Source organism: Aptenodytes forsteri, unplaced genomic scaffold, assembly GCF_000699145.1.
Source record: "Aptenodytes forsteri isolate BGI_AS27 unplaced genomic scaffold, ASM69914v1 Scaffold82, whole genome shotgun sequence".
Classification (NCBI taxonomy): domain Eukaryota; kingdom Metazoa; phylum Chordata; class Aves; order Sphenisciformes; family Spheniscidae; genus Aptenodytes; species Aptenodytes forsteri.
Window position 1 is genome coordinate 14,438,938 of NW_008795490.1, and position 20,466 is coordinate 14,459,403.

Consider the following 20,466-nt stretch of genomic DNA (forward strand, 5'->3'; position numbering starts at 1 on the left):
CTATTTCTGTAACTTTTGCTCTACAGCATGTTAAAATTATGGATGTCTTTTAATTGTACCCCAAGGCCTTTGACTCTGTTTTTTGGAGAATTTTCCACTTTGTGTTGGTTCAGTCACCTCATAGATAGTGTTAGCAAAATTTATAGAAGTTAGCAGATTTGGTGAGGGAACTTCCTATGACCCAAGGCATAAGCTTTGCTTATTATTTATGTTGATTGGTGGTTTGAGAGCGGGAGGCCCAAGTATTTGTGGGAGAGATAAAAGTCATCTCCCGCAGTTCTGGCTGCCCTCTCAGAATAACCATAGCCGAGAACCAGGTGCTGCAGCACTGCGTGATGCCGGCTGCCTCCCTCTGTGGTGTGCCAGTCTCACGCCGGCTAAAAGGAGAAGATTGGAAATCAGGAGCTGTGTCCTTACGTGACACCGGGAGTCAAACAGGGATGGGAACAACATCCAGGTTGCTGACAACACGTTTAATGTTTTAGGCATCCTTTTTTTCCATCATGGGTTTCAGAAGCACAGTGGTAGGAGCTTTTAAAATGCATAAAGTAGAGGATGGTATTTGTCCCTCCCTAGTCAACTTCATTAGTGCCTTTGCCTTGTCAGAATGCTGAATATAATTCACACCCCGACGTCCAGGAAATGATGAGTTAAGGGCCAGCACAAACCTTAATATAATCTTAATTCTGCCCAAGGAACTTATTATACCTGTTGGAACAGTTCAGTAACAGGACTACTATAAAAAGCAGGTATGAAAACCTGAGAAAATACATTTTTGTTTGCATTTTCAGCTTTCATTGTATATGCTCCAGCTTCAAGTAGCTGGAAAATACTTTAGCAAAGGAAAGCATAGCTGTTAGCTCACAGCAGGTGCCGCCTTTGAGGAAGCAAGTGTACCTGTTTAAGGATGGGATTTGTTAGGTTGCATTGTTAATGGCAAACAAGTTTTTTCTCTCACGTGCATTGCCAGTGCTGTGATGTGGCGTGACAGTCGGTAGTTCGTGGGCGCAATGAGATGTCGGAGTGAAGGAATCTTGCGCTCAAAGGTGGAGGGTTTGTAACATTTAGCGTGTCTGAGAACATTTTAAAATGTACAGCAGGAACGTTTGCTGTAGCTCTTGTTTGCTTTAGATGACTAACCCAAAATTGGATGTGGCCCATGGTGGCTGTGCTTTCTTCCTAGGGATGTTGTAGTGCTTGTAACATGGAAATACAATGTTCTTAAAGAAGGTTTCAGCTGCGCTTTGGTGCTTGTATTACCTTAACCTCTTATTTCCAATTTAAGTTGTGAGGATTTTGCTACCCTTCACATTTCTGAAGGATGTTTCTCTGCTTGTAAGGTCTTCAATTACTTTGTTACATTAATTACATTTAATAAATATTTTTTTAGTATTGTCATGCAACAGATTTTCTTCTTTTTTTTAGGCCAGGGAAGGCATGTGTCCAGGAACCTAGTGGTATGACCTTCCCCTGGGATACAGGAGACCCAGATTTTAATTCTCTTGACCTGGAAGACAGGAACAGGCATATTGAGTCAAATCAGGGTTCATTTTGTATTCATCTACTATTCTGTCTCAGGCAGGGCCAGTACTAGGTGAATAAGGTGTAAACAGCTCAGGAATAGAATGGTACTTCTGTCTTTTCAGCTTTTTGATGTCTGCCTCTTTGTGTTTAGTAATGTTTGATGTACTTTCCTTACATAAATTCATCTAATGGGAGATCAGAGCTGTCATGTCTCAGAAGGTAGACTCAATTCCTTTCATAAAATAAAAAAGGAAATATTTATGCGAGGCTGCAGCTGGTGACATTCAGAGGCTGATCCCAGGCTAGCTTGGTAGCGGCATACGCCTCTTCAGATCTGAGCTCAGGTCTCCATTGCTTCCTTGGGCACGGGGACTCGAAGTGAGTGGTATACCTAACAGAGAGTGTGATGGGTGGTTTCTGTAAGAAATGGTGTGACTTCAGGAGAGGATTCATAGTTGAAAAGGCTGAAAAAACATAGATACCTTTCTTAAGCCTGAAGGCAGTCCAAGACTACCTTTACACCTTCTACTGACCACCACTTATCTCAGTATTTTCTGTGAAGCTTGTTCAAAGGAGCATTGTGGGGAGAGGTGAATCCCAGTGAGATCCTGGAAGTTGCAGCCTCACAGTCTCTGTGGATTTAGCTGTCAGTTGTTTATTTTCCTTTCATCATGTTTGGTTCCATTTTCTCAGAGGGAGGTGAAGACTGTGCAGGGTAACAGAGCCTGTCCTACATACTAAATGTTTTCAACTTTTTTCTTGTTGGCGCTGATGGATCGGCTGCGCTTCTAATGTAAAATTTGACTTCCCATGCAAACTTCAGTGTGCATTGACCCAGCTTCCCATATGAGTCCATATGCTGCCCACAGGACATTCACTGAAACGCCTGTCCTTAAGGCCTGAACCCAGGTGCCTGGGACAGCCTCAAATTCAACAAACACAACATTGTCTTACCAACCTGCAGTGGCTGTCTTATGTGACTGCTGACAGATTGTCTAGCATCAGATGCCTAGGTGTGTATGACCGCTTCTTTTTTAACGCTTCACATCGCTCAGCACAGCTAGAATTAAACACTTAATAATGTTTTCATTATTGCTTTCCCAGCGGGACACTGGGTGTTAGTAAATTGCAAAGTAAGCTGAGCCAGCGAAGGAGTTTTGGAATACTTGCAGAATCTTCCTTGTGGAGAGGAGAGACCTGAGCTCCCTGGGATTTGCTGGGTTTGGGAAGCACTTGCTAATGTTAGCTAAAAGCCTTTCCTCCCCTGCAATACTCTGCTCTCTTCCTTTTGTCACACAACCTTCCTCCGCTATCTCTACAAAAAGGCTTTCATGCAATCTGGCATGTCAGCTGTTGCCTTTGTGCATTGTGTTGGGTCTGGGATAAAGCGTAAGCTCTTCAGCTCTGGTGTTTTATAGTATGGCATGAATGCTGATGGTGCTCTGGTTAAGAAAAAAGCAACCAAGCAAACTTACAATTAACAATGACGAAGCAGGTCTGGGAACTGTGAGTTCCTAGAAGTAGTTGCATTTTTAAAGGTTTTCTTTTTCTGTCCCCTTTTAAAACTGTTCACCTTGGTATTTTCACTATGGAAAACTGCACTGTTAGAAAACAGACGTGTGTAGATCTTAGTATTACATGATTTATCTTCAGAAAGCCCATTACTGGTTGAAGTAGAAGCTAATCTACTTCACGAGTATAATTTACATCCCTTGTCTTACAAGCAGCAGCAAGCAACCACACTGCAGAACATCATCTTAAGAAAGAGCAAGTACTGGTTTGCTTCTATACATCTTTTCTATATGTTTCTATTTCTAGAAGCTTTTTCCACTAACCTAATGTGTGTCAGTGTGAACACTATGCAGAGACAGTACAATCCGCTGCAGCAGAGCTCCTCCAGGGAGATAGCTTAATCAGCCCTAGGGTGAGTTCTTAAATAAGGGAGGTGACAGACTGTAGAAAAGAAGCAAAGATGTGAAATCTTTGAAAAGAGGAATGTGGCTCTACCTTCTGGAGGGGAGCAATTCTGTTACACACTGTAAGGCATAAATAGAAAGCAATTCTATTATACGTTGTGAGCCATAAGTAGAGCGTCCATCCCGACTTCCCTTGCTGTAGTGAGCAGTTAGAAATCAAACTCACACGGACGCTCTAAAGTACGGAACAAAAAGACGCCAACTATGCTATAATGAAGCACCAGGGTGCTGACAGAACCTCCCCAGCACAGACCAGTACTAACACCACGATCCATCCTCTTGAGAAATACGTTGCGTGTGCTAGTTTGCTTGGGTTTTACCCCAAACCCTGTTGTTTCAGGCATGAATTAGCAAGGCAGTGTTGGCACTGTGCATAAGTGTAACATGCCCTCCGACTTTGCAATTCTGTTTTCTTTTTAGAACTGACTACAGGTATCAGTGTGGGCACTAAGCATCTTGTGGCAGCCTACGAATCTCATCTTGAGGAGGGCCAAAAGCTGCAGCTAAGGCACTGGGGTGATGTAAAAATTAAGATATTCCAGCTCTGGCTGTAATCGGTATGCTGTCGAGTTGTATCAGCCTTTGGAAGCAGAGGGGAGGAGAAAATAGAAAATTGAGTGCGGGCGAGCTGAACATGTTAAGTCAATACATGGATTGACCTCTGCGTGTTTGTTCTTCATTGACAGGTTGATGACGCCTGGGAGTGAAATTCGATTTGTCCATAAGCACATGGGTCTGGTGCCAGGCTGGGGAGGAGCTGCCCGGCTGGTGCGGATCGTTGGCAGCGGGGCTGCCCTCCGGCTGCTGAGTGGGGCTGCCCGGGTGGACCCCGCGAGAGCTTTGCACCTTGGGCTCTCGGAGGAGATGTTGTCGTCTTCAGATGAAACCGCAGCGTTAGAAGAAGCCCGAGCCTGGCTGAGTCAGTACACAGAGGGTCCAGCCAATGTGATTCGGGCTGTGAAAAAGGTGGTGACAGCGGGAAGAGAGCTACCGTTGGAAGCTGCCCTAAGGACAGAGAAGGACGTTTTCGGGACTGTATGGGGTGGGCCTGCCAATTTGCAGGCATTGGTTAGAAGACAAAGACACAAATGATGGTCAGTGCGTGTAAGAAGTGTCCTTGACCTTTTTGCAAACAAAGCTTTCACTAAAGCAGGCATTAAACGGAATCATTTAAGGACTTGTTCATTTAAATTGTGATTAACATTCCTGTCGTTCAAGTCGGGCAGACATAGTTGGTATGCAACCACAGAGAAATCCCCGGCAGATACTTTACTGTCCTAATCACCCACTGAATGGAGATTAGTGAAATTAGTATGTAAAGGTAAATACTGTGCTGAGAATAGAACTATAATTCTTTTGGAATGAGGCTGAAGATTATTTTCTTTGGAGTCAATTTTGTTTTTCTAACTGGTATGGAAATGAATTGCTTGAAAGATACGAGGTTTATCTATTTGCAGAACAGGTGCATCTAAAGCTGCAAAATATGAGTTCCCCAACATGAGACCAGTGTCTTTAAGCAGCTTTGAAGGGATGATAACTGGTGAGATGATATTTTATGCTTTCGTCTTCAGTCAGTTCTTTGTATAATTGCTGAGAAAGTGTCCAAGGATACTTCAATTTTCATAGTGATTTTTCCAGGAGAAGCTCTAACTTACTGAGGAGCTTATAGCCCTCATTCACTTAAGGACCTCATTCAGGTCTTTAAATGCATTTAGGTGTCTTCTCACTGCTTGAGGAACCAACTACCTACATACATATATGCACAATCCCATAGGCTGGACCTGTGCTGCTGAGCAAGCACAAAGCTGCTGACCCGATTCTTCACACAGAATCTAGCTGAAATCTTGGAAGGCCATGATGTATCATGCCCCCAAATGGGATGTCCTTGACTGACTGGGTGGTCTGAGTACTTCAGCATTCCGGAAAGACACGCATGTGGATCTGTCTATGTCTTATTTCAGAGTATTTTTACTGGTAGGGCATATTTGGGCTGACCAGAAGAGTTGGAACTCGGTCTCCACTTCATGCCGGTGACTGTGCAGGTAATTAGATAACTCAGTGGGGAGGGTTTTCCCTTTAGAAATTAGAAACTGACACCGAGTCCCTGCTTTGGCAGATGGTTCTTAAAATGAAACATCTGTGAGAGCAAAAACATGCAGACATATCCATGACTGAGAGTTTCCTATACTGTTGGTTAGGATGCACTTGTCTCTAAATCCAGCAGGGGTTGAGATCTGAGCCCAGGACCCAAGTACTCCAGGGGAGCACGTTAAGGAGGAAACTTTGGGCTACGTGCCACTGACATGCATTCTTGCTCTGACCAGGCATAACTAACTCTAGATACATGGAACAAGCTCCCTGAGGAAAAGGAGGCAATTCCTTGGATGGAAATCCATGTTACGATTTCTACAGTGTGGCAGGATTCCTGAGTTTTAGACAGCGAGGTAACTGTACATATGTTTGAGGATCTTGGGACAGATCAACGATGGGAATTAGGCCTGGATTGCCTGTTAAGATTCTGAAGCTTTCCAGCAGATGCTGTTCTCTGCTGGGGATGTTTTACTATATGGCTTTCACAGTGGGGAGTGTGTATAGCCTGAAGCAACCAAAAGAAATGCTGAAGAAAGGGATGTGGTTTTGAGCTGGCACCTCAGGGAGAATAAGGAACAAACTTACTCTGCCCTGTTGATCCTGCCTGTTTGCCTTCGCACCTGAAGCTGCTGCTGGAGGAAGATTTCAAATCTCTCTTCCCCAAAAATAGAGTTCAGTTTTTACTCCCAGGTTAGAGAAGAGACAGGAATGGGAATATGGGGAGATAGTAGTGATCTAGTTTGTCCCGCTTCCCCCCGTCCCCCTTTTTATTCAGTAGCTCAGTTGTTAGTCCCTGGTGCAGCTGGATTCTTTCCCGTGCTCTAAAGGACTTCAAACCCATGACTTCTGAAGTACAGATGTTTTAATATAGTCGGGCAGTACTTGACTGTTTAGTAATGAAGCTGTTCTGCTTTTCATTAAGTTCCTCAAGACTCGTGAGGGATTCCAGCCTGCCAACATCACTGAACCTTCAGAGCATGCTCCAGTCCATACTCATCCAATTTTTTGAAGCAATAGCCCATCACATTGTCGTGAGTCAAAAAAATTGTGCTTTAAAGGGCAACTGGTTATGTCTTTGCTAGTAACAAGGATAAATTTGCCATTACTAATACTGTGATTATGTTTTTAAAATGGGTGTGAAAATTGCTTAGAACCTGAGCAAGACCCTTGAATCATTTATTTTTCAGGTGCCAGGCTGTAAGGCTCATTAGTGTATCCTGTGCACTGGGTGATACAAATTTGTAAGGGAGGAAACTGTAGCAGAAAAGCAGAATCCGTTTTACTTGCACATTTTGAACTAGACCTGCGCTGCCAGTACGTGAAACTCGGTATGTACACCTATTGGGGACCTCTTTCCATTTTGATTTGTTAGACAATGAGCTTCCTTCTCATTTCAGCAACTGCATTTCCCCAGCCATCCTCTCCAATTTCTATCAAAAGCCAACGTTTGCTTCTAAGAACAGGACAAATAAATAACTAGTACTGAGTAAGACACTTTCAGAAAAGGTTACAGAAACTCATTTTGTCCTCCGGTCTGTTGAAATCTCAAATATACCAAACACAGCTACGGGATATTCTGAAGATAATTACAGGTGTTTGTTTTGATCAAGGATTTTGTGTGCAGCCTAATACCATAGTCTCTGGTTTCTTTTCTGTTTTAAAAGCAAGTACAGCCCTTCATATGAAAACCCGCTTAACTAAATTACCATGAGTGCTAGCATGAGAGCTCCAGACTGAGCAAGATGAAATGGAATCCCGTTTTACCAATTTCAAACCTGAATGCTTTATTTCACAGAATACTTGCTTATCATCTCAAAGTGACAAATACCTGTAACCAGCAGCTGATAAGCATTTATATTTTCTTTACAATTATTAAAGACTACAAGATTCATCTGGTTTTGTTCCCCTTCGGAAACGGCCTAAAAACAAGCAAGCACTAAATGCACAAAATAAATTAGAAACCTCAAAATTGATACTCCCGGTCTCCTAATCAAATGGCGTGCTAGCTTTTTTATTTCCTAGGGGCTAGTTTGCCAGCTCCCTCCTCAGCAAACTAGGTTTCCTATTACATTGTGAAATGCCCGTCTTGTTCCCTTGCCTCTGTGTACCAGGACAGCCCGAGTGCTTACTGGGGGTGAGGATTCTGCGCCAAGCATTTAAAGGTTGGATACTGGAGATCACTTTTAGCAATACAGATACTTTATCGTATTTGCTGCTGGATATACTTGCCAAATGGGCAATCTAGGTAAGCTAGGCCTTCTTGTTGAATGCTTGGTTCATTATGTGATTGTTTTTTTACCATGACATAGGATTCCTTTATCTGTGGTTATCTGTTCTCCTGGAAATGAAGAGATGTGGTAGATTTTATACTATATTAATTTCCTTTTTCCTTTCCATTCTGCTCCACTGTGCATTTCTCTAGCTATGCTTTACAAATTGAAAATCACTTAATGTATGGAGCTACAGAAAACCACATAATGCAGTGTGGCTGTGGCTTAGCTAAAATTGACAGAGAACACGTCTCCTACTGAAGGTCATAGTTTAAATGTAAGATGGGAATTATGGGTTACTACTTTTTCCTAGCTTGATCTGGGGAGTGCATTTGCCACTCTGATGATTGGCTATTAAGCTCTGACCAGCCTTACTTTAACTAATTTTAGTACTTCACAGCTGCAGTCAGCCAGCAGGAGCCAAAAGCAGCATCACAGGTGTTTGCCTTAACAGAGGTCTGCCTCTCTACTTTGGTCAAGAACCCCCAAGGATAATCACTGATAAAATTATTTGTAGACTGTTTGGGCTGAAAATCCTGAAATTAAGTATATAGCAAGTCAAGTTCTTGTATTTTGCTTCTTGCTTCCTTCAACAGTACATACCCTCACATGAAGTAAAATGCGTGCACGTAGCAGAAGTGTTCTTACCGAAGGTTTTTGCAGCACAAAGTCAGACTTTGATGAGAGCCACTGTGTGCTAACTCAAAACAGAGAAGTAAGGCAGCTGGCAACTAACAAATAGAAGAAAAAACATTCCATCCTCTTTCCTTCTCAAGTCCACGTTACTGGCTTATTTCCTTAGAGAACTGGAAGGTGATTGTAAAAATCCGATCAAGAGCATCCATTCCTAGCTGAGAAAGGAGGAAATCTTCCTTATTCCGTCCTAGTTTCCTCTGCACTTTTCTTTGTTCACTGACCCACTGATCTCACCTGTGGGCAGAGGAAACAAACTGGAGGGCTGGCACAGCTTTGCCCACGATTAGACACGTCAGCCATCATTACAGTAAGGAGAACATTTTAGAAGTTCAAATCTACCATTTTTAAAAATCAGCCTTTTTAATTCCCTTCAAATGGTTGTTCGCCTACAGCAACTTTTGTCTGAAGATGTGTAGTACCTATGTATCAGCTCCTGTCCCTTTCTATTCAGGGATACATGTACTAAGAATGGGAGTTTATTTAGCTTTATTTTAAAGATCAAGTCGAGAGTCAACTGATGCCATTTCTCAATTTGAAAAAATGTAAAACAACTGCCACAGACAGAAAGGACAAGCTGTGCTTTTCGAAATCTGGCTTCTAACCTACTCTAGTACACAGAAGTCAGTTTGTAGCAATCTAGGAGATGCATTTCTAATACAAGCACAAAACTACCTCTTCTGTGCTGCCACTAGCTTTGCTATGAAGAACAGATAAACAGCAAAATAGTCCTTAACATCCGTGTTCTTTGTGACAGGGTCAAGTTTGGTAACTTACGCTCTTTTATTTCAACATTTCTGCTCTTAAAATAAGGCTCTGTGTGATACTTCTGCCCACCATAACAGTGAAGTGAGTTGATCAGCTCTTCAGATGAGAAGTGAGTGTTAAGCCTGTGTGAGCACTAAGCCTGCAAGTCATGATTTTTCATTAGAAAGACATACTCCTAGTGGTGTGTTTGAGAGACAGCCAGTCAGGGACGCAAGAACTTCAAGATACCGCTCAGAGCCAGTCCTCCCTTTTGGCAAACACAGGAAGCTGTTTTATGATAGTTTTCTTTAAAGTTCCTCCAGTGAAGTTCAATTAAACTGGAGACGTAGCTAAGACTGTTACTGGTAAAATGTAGTTTTATTAAATTATAAATTCCGTAACAAAAACAAGACAGATCAAGAAAGACCTCAAAAACAAAACTACAAGGACTAGATGGCAAAGCCAGTGAAAATGCCATGAAGAGCGTATAGGTAAGAATTTGCAACAAAAGTTAACAGCATTTTTACATTTCCATTGAAGGAAGGTAAATGATTGCTCTTGTCTAGTAAAAACACATTTTAACTCCAAACTCACATCTATTTTCTCACATTAAATAAGCATCCTGCTCACACCCAACATCTTGCCTGCTCCCACATTGCTTTAGTGTTCTTTTCATACATCAATCCATGCAGAAAGTAGTAAGACACTTAATGCAACAGTCAGATAATGAAGACAATTCAAGTTGTACAGTAGATATACATTGGCCAAAAAGGGATCGAGTATCTCCAAGGGGAAAATGCTACGAAATAAACACAAGACATTTTCAAGAAAACTGGGTATTGCTAAGCAGCTTTCAAACCATTAACAGGACAACCCAGTTTCCTACAGTTAGAATCTTCCAGCTGAGACATGTTAAGAGACTGAAGTTAAGCGGGCCAAATCGGTTTCTCCCCTTCACCCCACCCTCCCACCAAACACACCGCTAGGTTTGAGTGCAATGCCAATGTGGACAGAAAATTTACAGGTAAAGGACTGAGTTTAATCGCATGGCTCTAGATTTAAACTTCAGTGACTGTGCACTGTCCATCTGGCCTTCTAGATCTTACACTTGTGTTTACCACCCCGCCCCCTGCCACTGGTCTATCCACTCCTGACTGGCTCGCGCTTGCATTCAAGTGTCTCTGCTGGCCAGAGGACGGGCGTTGCTGAAGGTGGGCAGACACATCCTCGCTGTCGCTGCTAGCATCCGATTCGGTCTCCTCAACAGAGGTGTCGGGGGCTGGCACCCTACCAGAAGGTGATGATTCGTGGTCTTCTTCTCCCTCTCCCCTATGACTCCTTTCAGCCATACTGTCTCCGTTTATTTGCAAGTGGGCAAAAGAGTTCTCTAGAGAATTGCTTGCATCAGGTGATGGCGTTGAAGGACTCATCAGCTGACCGTCTAGTGACGGCGGGGGCCTAGCAGAAATGGATGCTAAAGGCTGCACAGCTGCAGCCCCCGGAGTCGGTGTGCTGTCTGCGCCGTCAGCGGAGCTCTCTCTTGCCAGGTTGACAGTGTTAGCGTCACAGTCCAACCTCAGCCCAGCCACTCCCTTCTTTGGTATATCTATTATGTCCCGTTTTATTTTTCTGCGGCGTCCGTGCTCATTTCTCCTGTACTGAACCATATTTTCAAGATCTGCTACGTATAAAAACCCAGCGATTAGCATTTCAGTGCTCTTTTTACCCTTGGAAAAGGCATCTTCCAGCTCTCTGCTGGTACGTTCATCATACTGCCACCAACCATTTCTACCTTCATAGTACCAAGCATATTCTCCATTGCCTCTGCTTGCCGCTTTGAGTTCTTCTGGTGACAATAAGGTTGGCTTGTCAAGAAAATCCTCCGGAATCTCCTGCCGGCAGAGCGCACATCGTTTCCCAAGCCAAGAAGCTCCCTTCACACACAAATAGCAGAAAACGTGTTTACAAGGCAGGCTCACTGGATGGACACATGTTTGCAGACAGATAGCACATTCGGGGACTGTCAGGGAAGGTGCTGCGTTAGCACACGGCTCATTTGTCTTCCTGTTTGTGGGAAGCATGTTGATCGAATGATCTATTTCGCCACAGCCAGCCATCCTGCAGAGGATCAAAGATAGATTTAAATCAGTTTATTGTGTCAACCTAAACTGGCACCTTACATCACCTTTGACCTCAACATCCACAGAATGAGATGCTTACCTTTAATTTAAGGTAAGAAATCATTTATGAAGCTCAACTCAAAGAAACTAAATTAAAGTAAGTTATCATTTATGAAGCTCAACTCAAAGAAACTGACAGGTTAACATTCTCTTTCCTGAGCTGACAGACTAAATCGAGTACTGGGAGAATTTCTTTTGCTGATCACCAGTCTTTCTCTGTTTCATTTTCAGCACATTCTCATGCCAAGTTAGAAAACAAGTTTTGGAATTTCCTCTGTTCTTTCTCTGAAGCAGTGTTGATTAATGAACCTCCAGTCAGTAGCTATGATTCTTTCCTCAAGAGGTGATCTAGCTGCAAACACTGAACTTAAAACAATCTCTCTTCACAGCACTGGTGATCATCCATTTGATTAAGGGATTGCCTGAACAGTACCTCAGACTAGGTTTCCACAGTAGAAAGTATGCCTGGCAGCAGCACATGGTTGAAGTATTCCCCCACTCTGATTCTTAGTCCCCATGCACCACGGTATACCATCCCTCGAACTGGGCTCAGAACAACCACAGGGCTGCAGAAAGAACCAGATTTGAAAACTGAGGTGGCTTTTTCAAAAGATACCCCAGATTCCTTTTTCCTAAATACCAAGTGAACACGCTGATATAGCTAAGTGCATCACAAAAGGAATCACTGCAGCCCAGCAGGAGCAGCTATCACAGAAGACACACAGCCACGATTTGATTGGTTTGTGAAGCCATTGCCTCTACCTTCTCTGGCCATATCTTACTCCTGTCATTAAAGATGATTTTGTAACCAACTGTAAGAGAGCAGGGAATGCAAAACTGTGTCACTTTGGCATTGTGTAGGATTTCAGCAGTTGAAAAATTCTAGCCTAAATATGCAAATGCCTTTCAACTACATTTTTGCCATGGCAATCTTTCACAGTCTGTTTCATGGTAACTTTCCTTTTATTTATTAGCAATCAAAACCAAACACCAGATATCAAATGAGGGAGAAGAATGGGCTTTGGGGGATGGGGCCTAAAAAGGTGCCTTTTTTCATTTAAATCCCCAAGGAACTTTGAGGCTGATATTCAGCAAACCAGCCTTTCAGTGAAACTAGTCTTTGTGGTACAAGCAGCTAGGAATACTTCATGCAAAATTATCACAGGCATGTGGGCCAAAAGGGACCTTTAGAGGTCATGTAGTCCAGTCTCCTGCTCCACATGGCACTACCACCAATACTGTATCAGATCAGCCGTGGCTTTGTCTAGCCGAGTTCTTTTTGAAACCTGCAAGGATGGAGATACCACAGGCTCCCTGGACGGCCTGTTCTAGTGTTATAAACATTTCTAGCAGAATGTGTTACCTCAAGAGAAAACGCCTAGTGTTACTGTAAAAGCCTCCACCACTTTAAACATCTTATGAACACATGCTGGGATTAAAAAAAGATTTATGCTTCAGTATCTGTATTTATCTTTACAATAATGTATTAAGTGCTGTTTACTCAAAATGTATTTCTGTATGCTGTCTGTTCCCTTCTATCACTATAATTTCCTCTCGAAAGACCAATGCCTCTTTAATCCATTTTTTATCAAATCACTCTTTTAAAAGCTCTACAGCTCAAATATTTTTTCCCAAAGTAGCACATAATTGTATCCACCTATGTTTCAGTTTCCTATCTGAATTTCTTTCTCCGAGATTAAAGACAAATCTGCATGCTATTTCTTAAATCGGCATGCCAGATACAGACACAGCATTACCTACCACCTGGTAACTGTCTTTTTACTGTACAGTATACATCTATCTGTGAGATCCATGCTAACAATGTTGTGAACAATTTGCTTTCTGGGAGCCTCACACTTTTGAGGTTATATTTTGCAACAGAATTTTACACCAAAACTAGGGTTTTATAATGAGAAACTGATTAGAAAAAGGGGGGAAGAAAAGCTATTGAGATTTCAGAATACCCATGAATACAACTCAACCAGTATCTCACAACAGAAGAGCTGAAATAGAAATCCATGTATTGATTAATTTGCACTAACCGTGGCTGAGGTAAAGGATCTGAATTTTCAAGTGCTCCCATAATGAGATACTACTGTGCAAAAAGGCACAGCAGCAGAGATTTTTACTTCCACGCTACAGTTTTACAACAGGCTGCTTCTTCCTGAATACACTTTATAAGGTTATCCTTTTCAGAGTCAAAGAAAAGATTAAAACAACCTGTAGATAAGTAACTTCTATACAAGTCGCGTATCATAATTAAGATTTTGGAGGGGATTAAAATGAAATGCTGGGATTAAAAATGCAATGCATTTTGACAAATCAAATTCTGATACCATAAGCTAACTTATTAGTAAACTAAAAGCAGAGTGGAAGTTCTCACCTGTTCACTGAAAGCACAAAAATGCTAACATTTGAACTGTGCTCAACAGGTCACCCGTTAATTTGAGGGTTCTTTGATTCCTTACTAGATAAAGACAATAATGCAGTTTACGAAAAGAAAGGAGTAAATGCCTTATCTTGAAATTCCTGAGTGATTTTTAATGACTCAGAGGAAAATGTTATGTGTAAAATGCATACAGCTGGAGGAATAAACTCTTATCTCTAAGCAAGTGCTACCCAGCAACATAAACTCTTAAAAGATAAGCGCAACTGCAGTTGCATGTGCTCAGAATGCACGACAATTATGCACTTGAAGATTCATATCAACTAAACTGATGCTGTCTCACTTTTTGTTTTTAAAGGAAGATCCTAATTAATCCTTTTTTGTTTACCTTTTAAATCAAATCTAGGTCATAGAATTTGTTTATAAGCTGGTATGAGGATGTACATCTACGTTTTTATTGAAGAGGTAATCCTTCAGAAAGGAGGAAAAACATCTAGGACTGCTATTCTGCTACGTTATGGCTGTGGAAGCACTTTCATTGCAGCTTCATGGTATTAAGAACTAAACAAAACTGACCACAGAGTATTTTTCCTGAAATGAAGAGTAATATTTTATAATTAGGTTTAATCAAAACAGGCTTCATATTAGAACTGTTATCAAACAGTAAAGCTCTTTTGGGGAGGGTTGGGTTCCCTTAAGTCACTCCTGGCAAGAGGGAAAATTACGTTATTGAATACTGAGGCTAAAAATTAATCAAACTCAAGGACAAGTTCTAAAAATAATTTTATTTGAAGTATTTAGATCCTCAATTCAGGTATAAATAAGGGAACAATAAGCATCTGAACACTGCATTTTAACATAAACACAGCCTAAAGCCAACTGAGAAGGAGCTAGTCCACAATCTTGCCAGATCCACCTCTCTATTGTCCTTTTGTGGTGTTTTTTTTATTTTTAATATTAAAACATATATTTAATTTGTAAGCTTAGGGTGCACAGCCTAGAGCACCTTCATCAACACACAAAGTATGGAAGAGGTGATGTATAAAAACTGTATGAAAAGACCCCAGGCCTTCTAGGACTCCACTGGAAAAAAAAAAGTAAATTCCCACAAAACCACCTCAAAACTGAGTTAATTTTCAAACTCCAGGTCAAATTCTAACTGCAACTAAGCAGTCTGTCAAGGAGCTGACATATGTAAGTCCATTAACAAAACAACAGCTTACTTTTTCTGAATAATTTCTACTGAAGCATGCCACAAGACTAAAATGTCCTCTCTTCAGATGTCTCCAGCTAGGATGGCAGGTCCTCTTTCCCAAGGCTGGCTCATTCCTTACTTGTCCTGCCCAACGGTACACTACCGTGTTTCAGCTTCTCTGCAAACTAATGGAAAGCAGATAATATCACCATTACAATGCTGTACAGAGGTATGAGCAAGCAAAATACAATGCCATGGTCCTGTTACAGAAAAGAAATTACTACGCTTTCATTTACCTGATGCAGGCTATTTTCAATAAAAATATCAGACTTCTGTTTTATTTTTTGCAATAATCAATTTTGGCACACAGTTTTGATGTCAATTATTTTCATGTCTGACTTAAGCAAATTATCTTTTTCTAAAGTATTATAAAAGGCAATTATCTTTAACTATAATAAGTTAATGGCTCATTTCCATAAAAGTGACCATGTACACAAAAGGAGAAACAAGACCAAAGTTAGAAGCATGTTATGTTTATGCAAATTTAACCTCTAATAAAGGACTCCTTATTTTCAGAGAGCGTAAAAAGTCACAACGCCTTCCTAAACCTGTTTATAAAACTATCCATATCATGCCGTTCCAAAGGACTGTCTAGGCTTGTATCTTGTCTCTTAACAGGGACTAGTTATCAGATGCTTCAGGAGAAAACAGTGCATGCGAACAGCTGATTTCCCCTAGGTCCTCTCCATATTTCAAGCAGTCTGTAGCTCAGAGCCTTGCATCCTTGTCCTCTTTTTCAGAGATCACATGCATTCATTTCATGAATGAACCTCAGAACCGTTCAGCACTTTTTTTCTTCATAGATCTACGTATGTATGTCCTCATACTAGCTTATAAACAAACTCTATGACCTAGATTTGATACTTAACAAGGTAAACAAAAAAAGTATTAATTAGGATCTTCCTTTATTTCTTTATAAAGCGCTGAAGGGCTCCGAGGTTCATTCATCGAATGAGTGCATGCAATCTCTGAAAAAGAGGACAAGGATGCAACTCAGCCTCCACACCTCTGAGGTAATATACCCCTCTCCAGGCTAGCAAGTATGTCAGTCACAATACATTTTGCATATGTCACCAATCAGAATCTGAGCTAAGTCATTTCACAAATATGTAATAATCACTGGAAACCAGTAAGTGTCTAACAAATACCCAAATAACTCTACAGCAGGGAAGCAGGAATCTGCAAACTCAGAGAGGGCAGGGGGACCATCAAGATTTCACTGTCACATTCTCACACCCTAAACAGGAAGGTTTTAACCTAAAAGAGCCACCCTTAGTTACAGAAAGTATTTGGGAATCCTCTGTAAAAAGACTGAAGAGCCATAGAGTTACATCCTCCTTCTGGGCTGTAGCTTTCAAGATGATTCTTAACCATTTTGAACTACAATTTCCAGTTGCTGCAAAACTTTACATATAGGCATGATATGAAGCAGACCTGAGAATATCACGTCTTGTATTTCAATTTGCTCAAGGAAGGAATCATTTCAGTATAAAAACAGTGCAGATCAGACATGTACAGAGTTGAGCAAAGCCAAGGAGTGATAAATCCCTGAAAGAACATGGAGCATTTAGTATTATAGTATTCTGTACTATAGTCCTTCATCAAATGATCGAACATTTATCATTAATAACATCAGAGTGAAATGTTCAAATGACTTCAGTATGAGACAGATTACTCAACTATGTTATTTTCTTTATAGCTGAGCTCCATGTAACATTCCGTGCAGCTATTTTTAGAAAGAGCTCCTAAGGAAAAATGGAAAAATTAATAAGCCTATCCACACCTTTTTCTCCCCCCATCGTTCTAGCAGCTTCCCCTTCCTTCACACATCAATCTGAAACCAAGAGCTGCAATCGCATTGAAATTTCGGCTCTACTAATCCACTCACACAAGATACTATGTTTGCTATGATCAAACAGACAGTTGCAACAAGCTTGATGCTGTGGGTGTGGTGTTCAGTCCTTCATCTTAGGAGCTGGCTTTCTATTACTTCTCTAGGTATCACTTGAAGCCTTTTATCTACTACCTCTTGCAATCCACTACCTCTCGCAATCCACTATTAGAGGCAGCACATCATAAAACCAAATGTTATGTGGAGATGGCAGAAAAAGGTTGGGTCAGTTCTGGCAGATTTCTTAGGAAATAAAAATGCATGCACATATTCAAGGTATGTAATTACACCTAGAAGAATCCACTTAGGGCGTAATTATAGGATTATGGTAAGGCAACTTTCTAATTGCTGCATAGCTCTTAAAAAGAACTAGTTCACAAACTGACTTCAGGTAACCTCTACATTTCATGACATTGTTATTTATTTAATAAGCCAGTCTTGAAAATTTTACTAAACAGGATAAAAGACACTTGTGGTTACACTCCCCCCCCTTTCCTGGACAACGACTCCTCCTTTAAAGTCAAGTGGGTAAGAGCTCTGTTCTATACTTAGCAATTAATTTTCTATGCTAGAAAAGCATGCAGTATGAGGAGTTATGCTATCTGCAGCAACCTGCAAGTATCCCTTCCTTCTGCACGCTCATGTGCATTTAGTAATCCATGCATGCTATCACACACTGATTTTGAAACTTTCATTCAACATGCAACAGATGAAGGACAATCCTACTGATGAGGAGCAAGAATGTAAATTGGGCAACATCCCCTCCCAAACTGAGGCTCCGTCAGCATGTAACCGCTCTCTTTGTCCCCATGAAAGTCTCTCAGGATGCTTGCTGGGAGAAGTCACATCTGCTTCTTCTACGCAACTTTAAAATGTTGAAGTGGTGGACTTCCTACCAGACCTTCTCAAAAATGACTTCAGGTTCTCCTTAAGAAAAATGTCAAGCTTTTACTAGACCAAGATGGAATTAAGTAATTTCTTGTCAGTTCAGTCAACTGTGCCCATTGGATTCCCAGTAAACTATCAGACCCAATTTCTTCCACTTTTCTATTTCTTTGGAAAAAAAAAAAGCAACAATAAAAAAATCCCAGAACCTTACATATTTAAGTAGCCAGCTCCTAAACGTCAATGAAGTGTTACCTACAGTCTTAAGAAGTCTTTTCTGTAAGTAAAAGCTTAGCTTTTTAAAAATAAGCAAGCATAAACTGTTGGTAAATTCAACTAACACCAGCTTCTAACCAAACCAGCCAAAGACCATTATTTGAGTCCTTCTTCAAATGACAGATGATCTCACAAATTCTGCAACTCTGTACAGATTACTCTGAAGTAGCTATCACAAATTCATCATTCCCCCACCCCCACCCCGCATAGGTTGAAAACTCAACAACTACAGCATTACTTTGAAAGAGTAAATGCTCTTCTGTAATTAAATACTTGGACCTTCCATCAAGCTCCCTAACTCGTAACTCAGTTATTGGGGGGGCAGGAGGGAAAAAGAACCCCGGATTCCCGCCCTTCCCTACAAGTCACCACAAGCCAAACGCTGTGGGAAGAAAGAAGGAAGGTGGCTGGGTTTTTAAATAGGAAAAATCACTCTCCTGTCTGAAGGTCTGCTGCTACTATCAATAGTTGAGTATCAGCTCAAGGTACTGAGCCTATCAGGTATTTTTGAAACTGTCCCTGGGCACTGGATAGCGCAACAGATAAATAACCTCGCTGTTTCCTGTTCTTACCTACTTTTCTGTATCTGTTTCTTAAACTTAGGATATCTTCAGGAACTGCTTCAGGTTGCCTGTCATTCCTTATACTTTGCTATTACACATTAATAAAAACCCAACCCTTATATGTACATTTGGAACGGAATCACAGAAGAACAGTCAAGTGCAGAACAGTCAACCATTTCGGTATTGAACTGCTACATATTTATTCAAAATGAGGTTGTTCTCCTATGCTACTTGGAGCACTGAATTTGAATTTTGAGCGTATATCCTATTTCAGTTTATTTAACAGAGCAAAGTGTTAGCTTCTCACTCAAATAAAATGATACTGTGTGGAAAACAAAGCAGAAAGGTTCATCTGAAGTTATCAATGCTTCAGAAACAGAAAGTAAGTACAGGAACATCTCTTCATATATATAGACTTGATTAACATGCACAGAAGAGAGAAAAAAAAATCAGTTCTAATAAAAACTTTTCCCCCACCAATTCCAGGAGTCCACCGTTCAATAGCCTTTAAAAATACTGCAGTTCCAGCTCTCTAAATAAACAACAATTCAATTACATCTAAATTGATGCAGTATATTTTGAAGGAAATAAGAAGAACAGAACTTTTTCTTTCGCTCAGTACAGATTCTGCATTATAGCAATTTAAACAATTGGTACTTTGATTCACTTGGAAAGAAACCACAGTATTAACCACACAAGGCTATAAAGCAACTTCTTGCAAACATTCAATATTTAAGATTTACTCAAAACGATCAAATCAATATTCAGATTTCACTGGGTCTTCAATACTATTACGAACTGTAATTTTTGGTAGTGCATTTTTAGAGACGCTTTAAGAACTATTTTTAAGTAGCCCACTGTCCGGAGGCAGCAGCTAACAAAGTAGCAGGACTGTATTTTTAGCATTACAAATCTGACAAAAGCAAAACATTTTAAAGCTCTGCTCCCTACTCCTCCTTGTAATTATTCAATGTATACTTGCATACTACACCGCCAGTAACAAAACCTACAGTATTTCTAGTTCATATCACAGAAAAGTTATCCTAAGATTTAAAAACATGTACTTTTATTTGGTTTTAACTATTTCACCATTCTGATTATCTTGTTCGTATGAAAAACTCGTATTTACTAAACATTTTGTAATAATTTTTCAGTGGTGGCAAGACGTACTGCACCAAAAGCCGGACCTATTTTCACGTCCCCATTTTAACACTCTGAAGGGATGCAATCCAAACACTTGAGCCGAGACCCTCAAGCACAAAGAAACAAAAGCGCTTCCATTAAAAACACCAGTTACTTCTTCTTACGTGCTTCGTGCTGTGCTCCTATGACGGTTTGCACGACTTCCATTCTAGGCTCACGTAGCTCATTACGGTAATCAAAGCAAGCCAGCTACAGCGATGACATTTTGAAAGGCGAGTGACAACACGCGGCACAGTTATTTAAAGCTCTGCACATCGGCCTGAGAATTAAAGCGCTGCGCTGGTTTGGTCAGGGGATTCTGCCACGCGTGACGACGCCACAGCTAATGCTCCTGACCTATTTTACTACCGAACAAAACGAAACCTGGAAATCGGGGCCCCGACCCGGCACGCAGCGCGCACGTACTCCTACACGGGCGGAGGGATGCCGCCTCCCTCAGAGGCAAACCCCGGCACAGAAGCGACGGCAGGAGGAGGGCCCCGGCCCGGCAGAGGGGGCCCAGCGGGGGCCCGCAGGAAGGATCGTC

At 41.2% G+C, this 20,466-nt stretch overlaps 2 protein-coding genes across 3 annotated transcripts in view; one reads left to right on the top strand and one right to left on the bottom strand.

The window, feature by feature from the left end:
• The window catches only part of ECHDC1 (ethylmalonyl-CoA decarboxylase 1), a 40,479-nt gene extending 35,816 nt beyond the window's left edge, over positions 1-4,663 (top strand). The window contains exon 6 of the mRNA XM_009281540.2: positions 4,187-4,663. Coding sequence (XP_009279815.1) covers positions 4,187-4,592 — 406 coding nt within the window. The 3' untranslated portion in view covers positions 4,593-4,663. The remainder of the gene's footprint in view (positions 1-4,186) is intronic.
• Positions 4,664-9,652: 4,989 nt separating this feature from the next.
• RNF146 (ring finger protein 146) lies at positions 9,653-20,435 on the bottom strand. 2 transcript variants are annotated; one of them, XM_009281542.2, is made up of 4 exons: positions 20,346-20,435; positions 15,091-15,247; positions 11,915-12,047; positions 9,653-11,419 (listed from the first exon to the last, which is right to left on the bottom strand). In XM_009281542.2, exons 3-4 carry the CDS (start codon positions 11,959-11,961, stop codon positions 10,360-10,362), a joined length of 1,107 nt encoding a protein of 368 aa, XP_009279817.1. In that variant the 5' UTR covers positions 11,962-12,047; positions 15,091-15,247; positions 20,346-20,435; the 3' UTR covers positions 9,653-10,359. The 2 variants fall into 2 exon arrangements, with proteins under 2 accessions (XP_009279817.1, XP_009279818.1); XM_009281543.2 differs by lacking the exon at positions 11,915-12,047.
• Positions 20,436-20,466: the final 31 nt, after the last annotated feature.

What these genes read in the sequence shown, in the direction of transcription:
- RNF146 (XM_009281542.2), bottom strand. Translation starts at nt 11,961, where the DNA reads ATGTGCTGCTGCCAGGCATACTTTCTACTGTGGAAACCTAGTCTGAG. An exon ending in CTGTGGAAACCTAGTCTGAG is followed by an intron (nt 11,420 to 11,914) that starts GTACTGTTCAGG and finishes GATCCTCTGCAG; the next exon opens with GATGGCTGGCTGTGGCGAAA.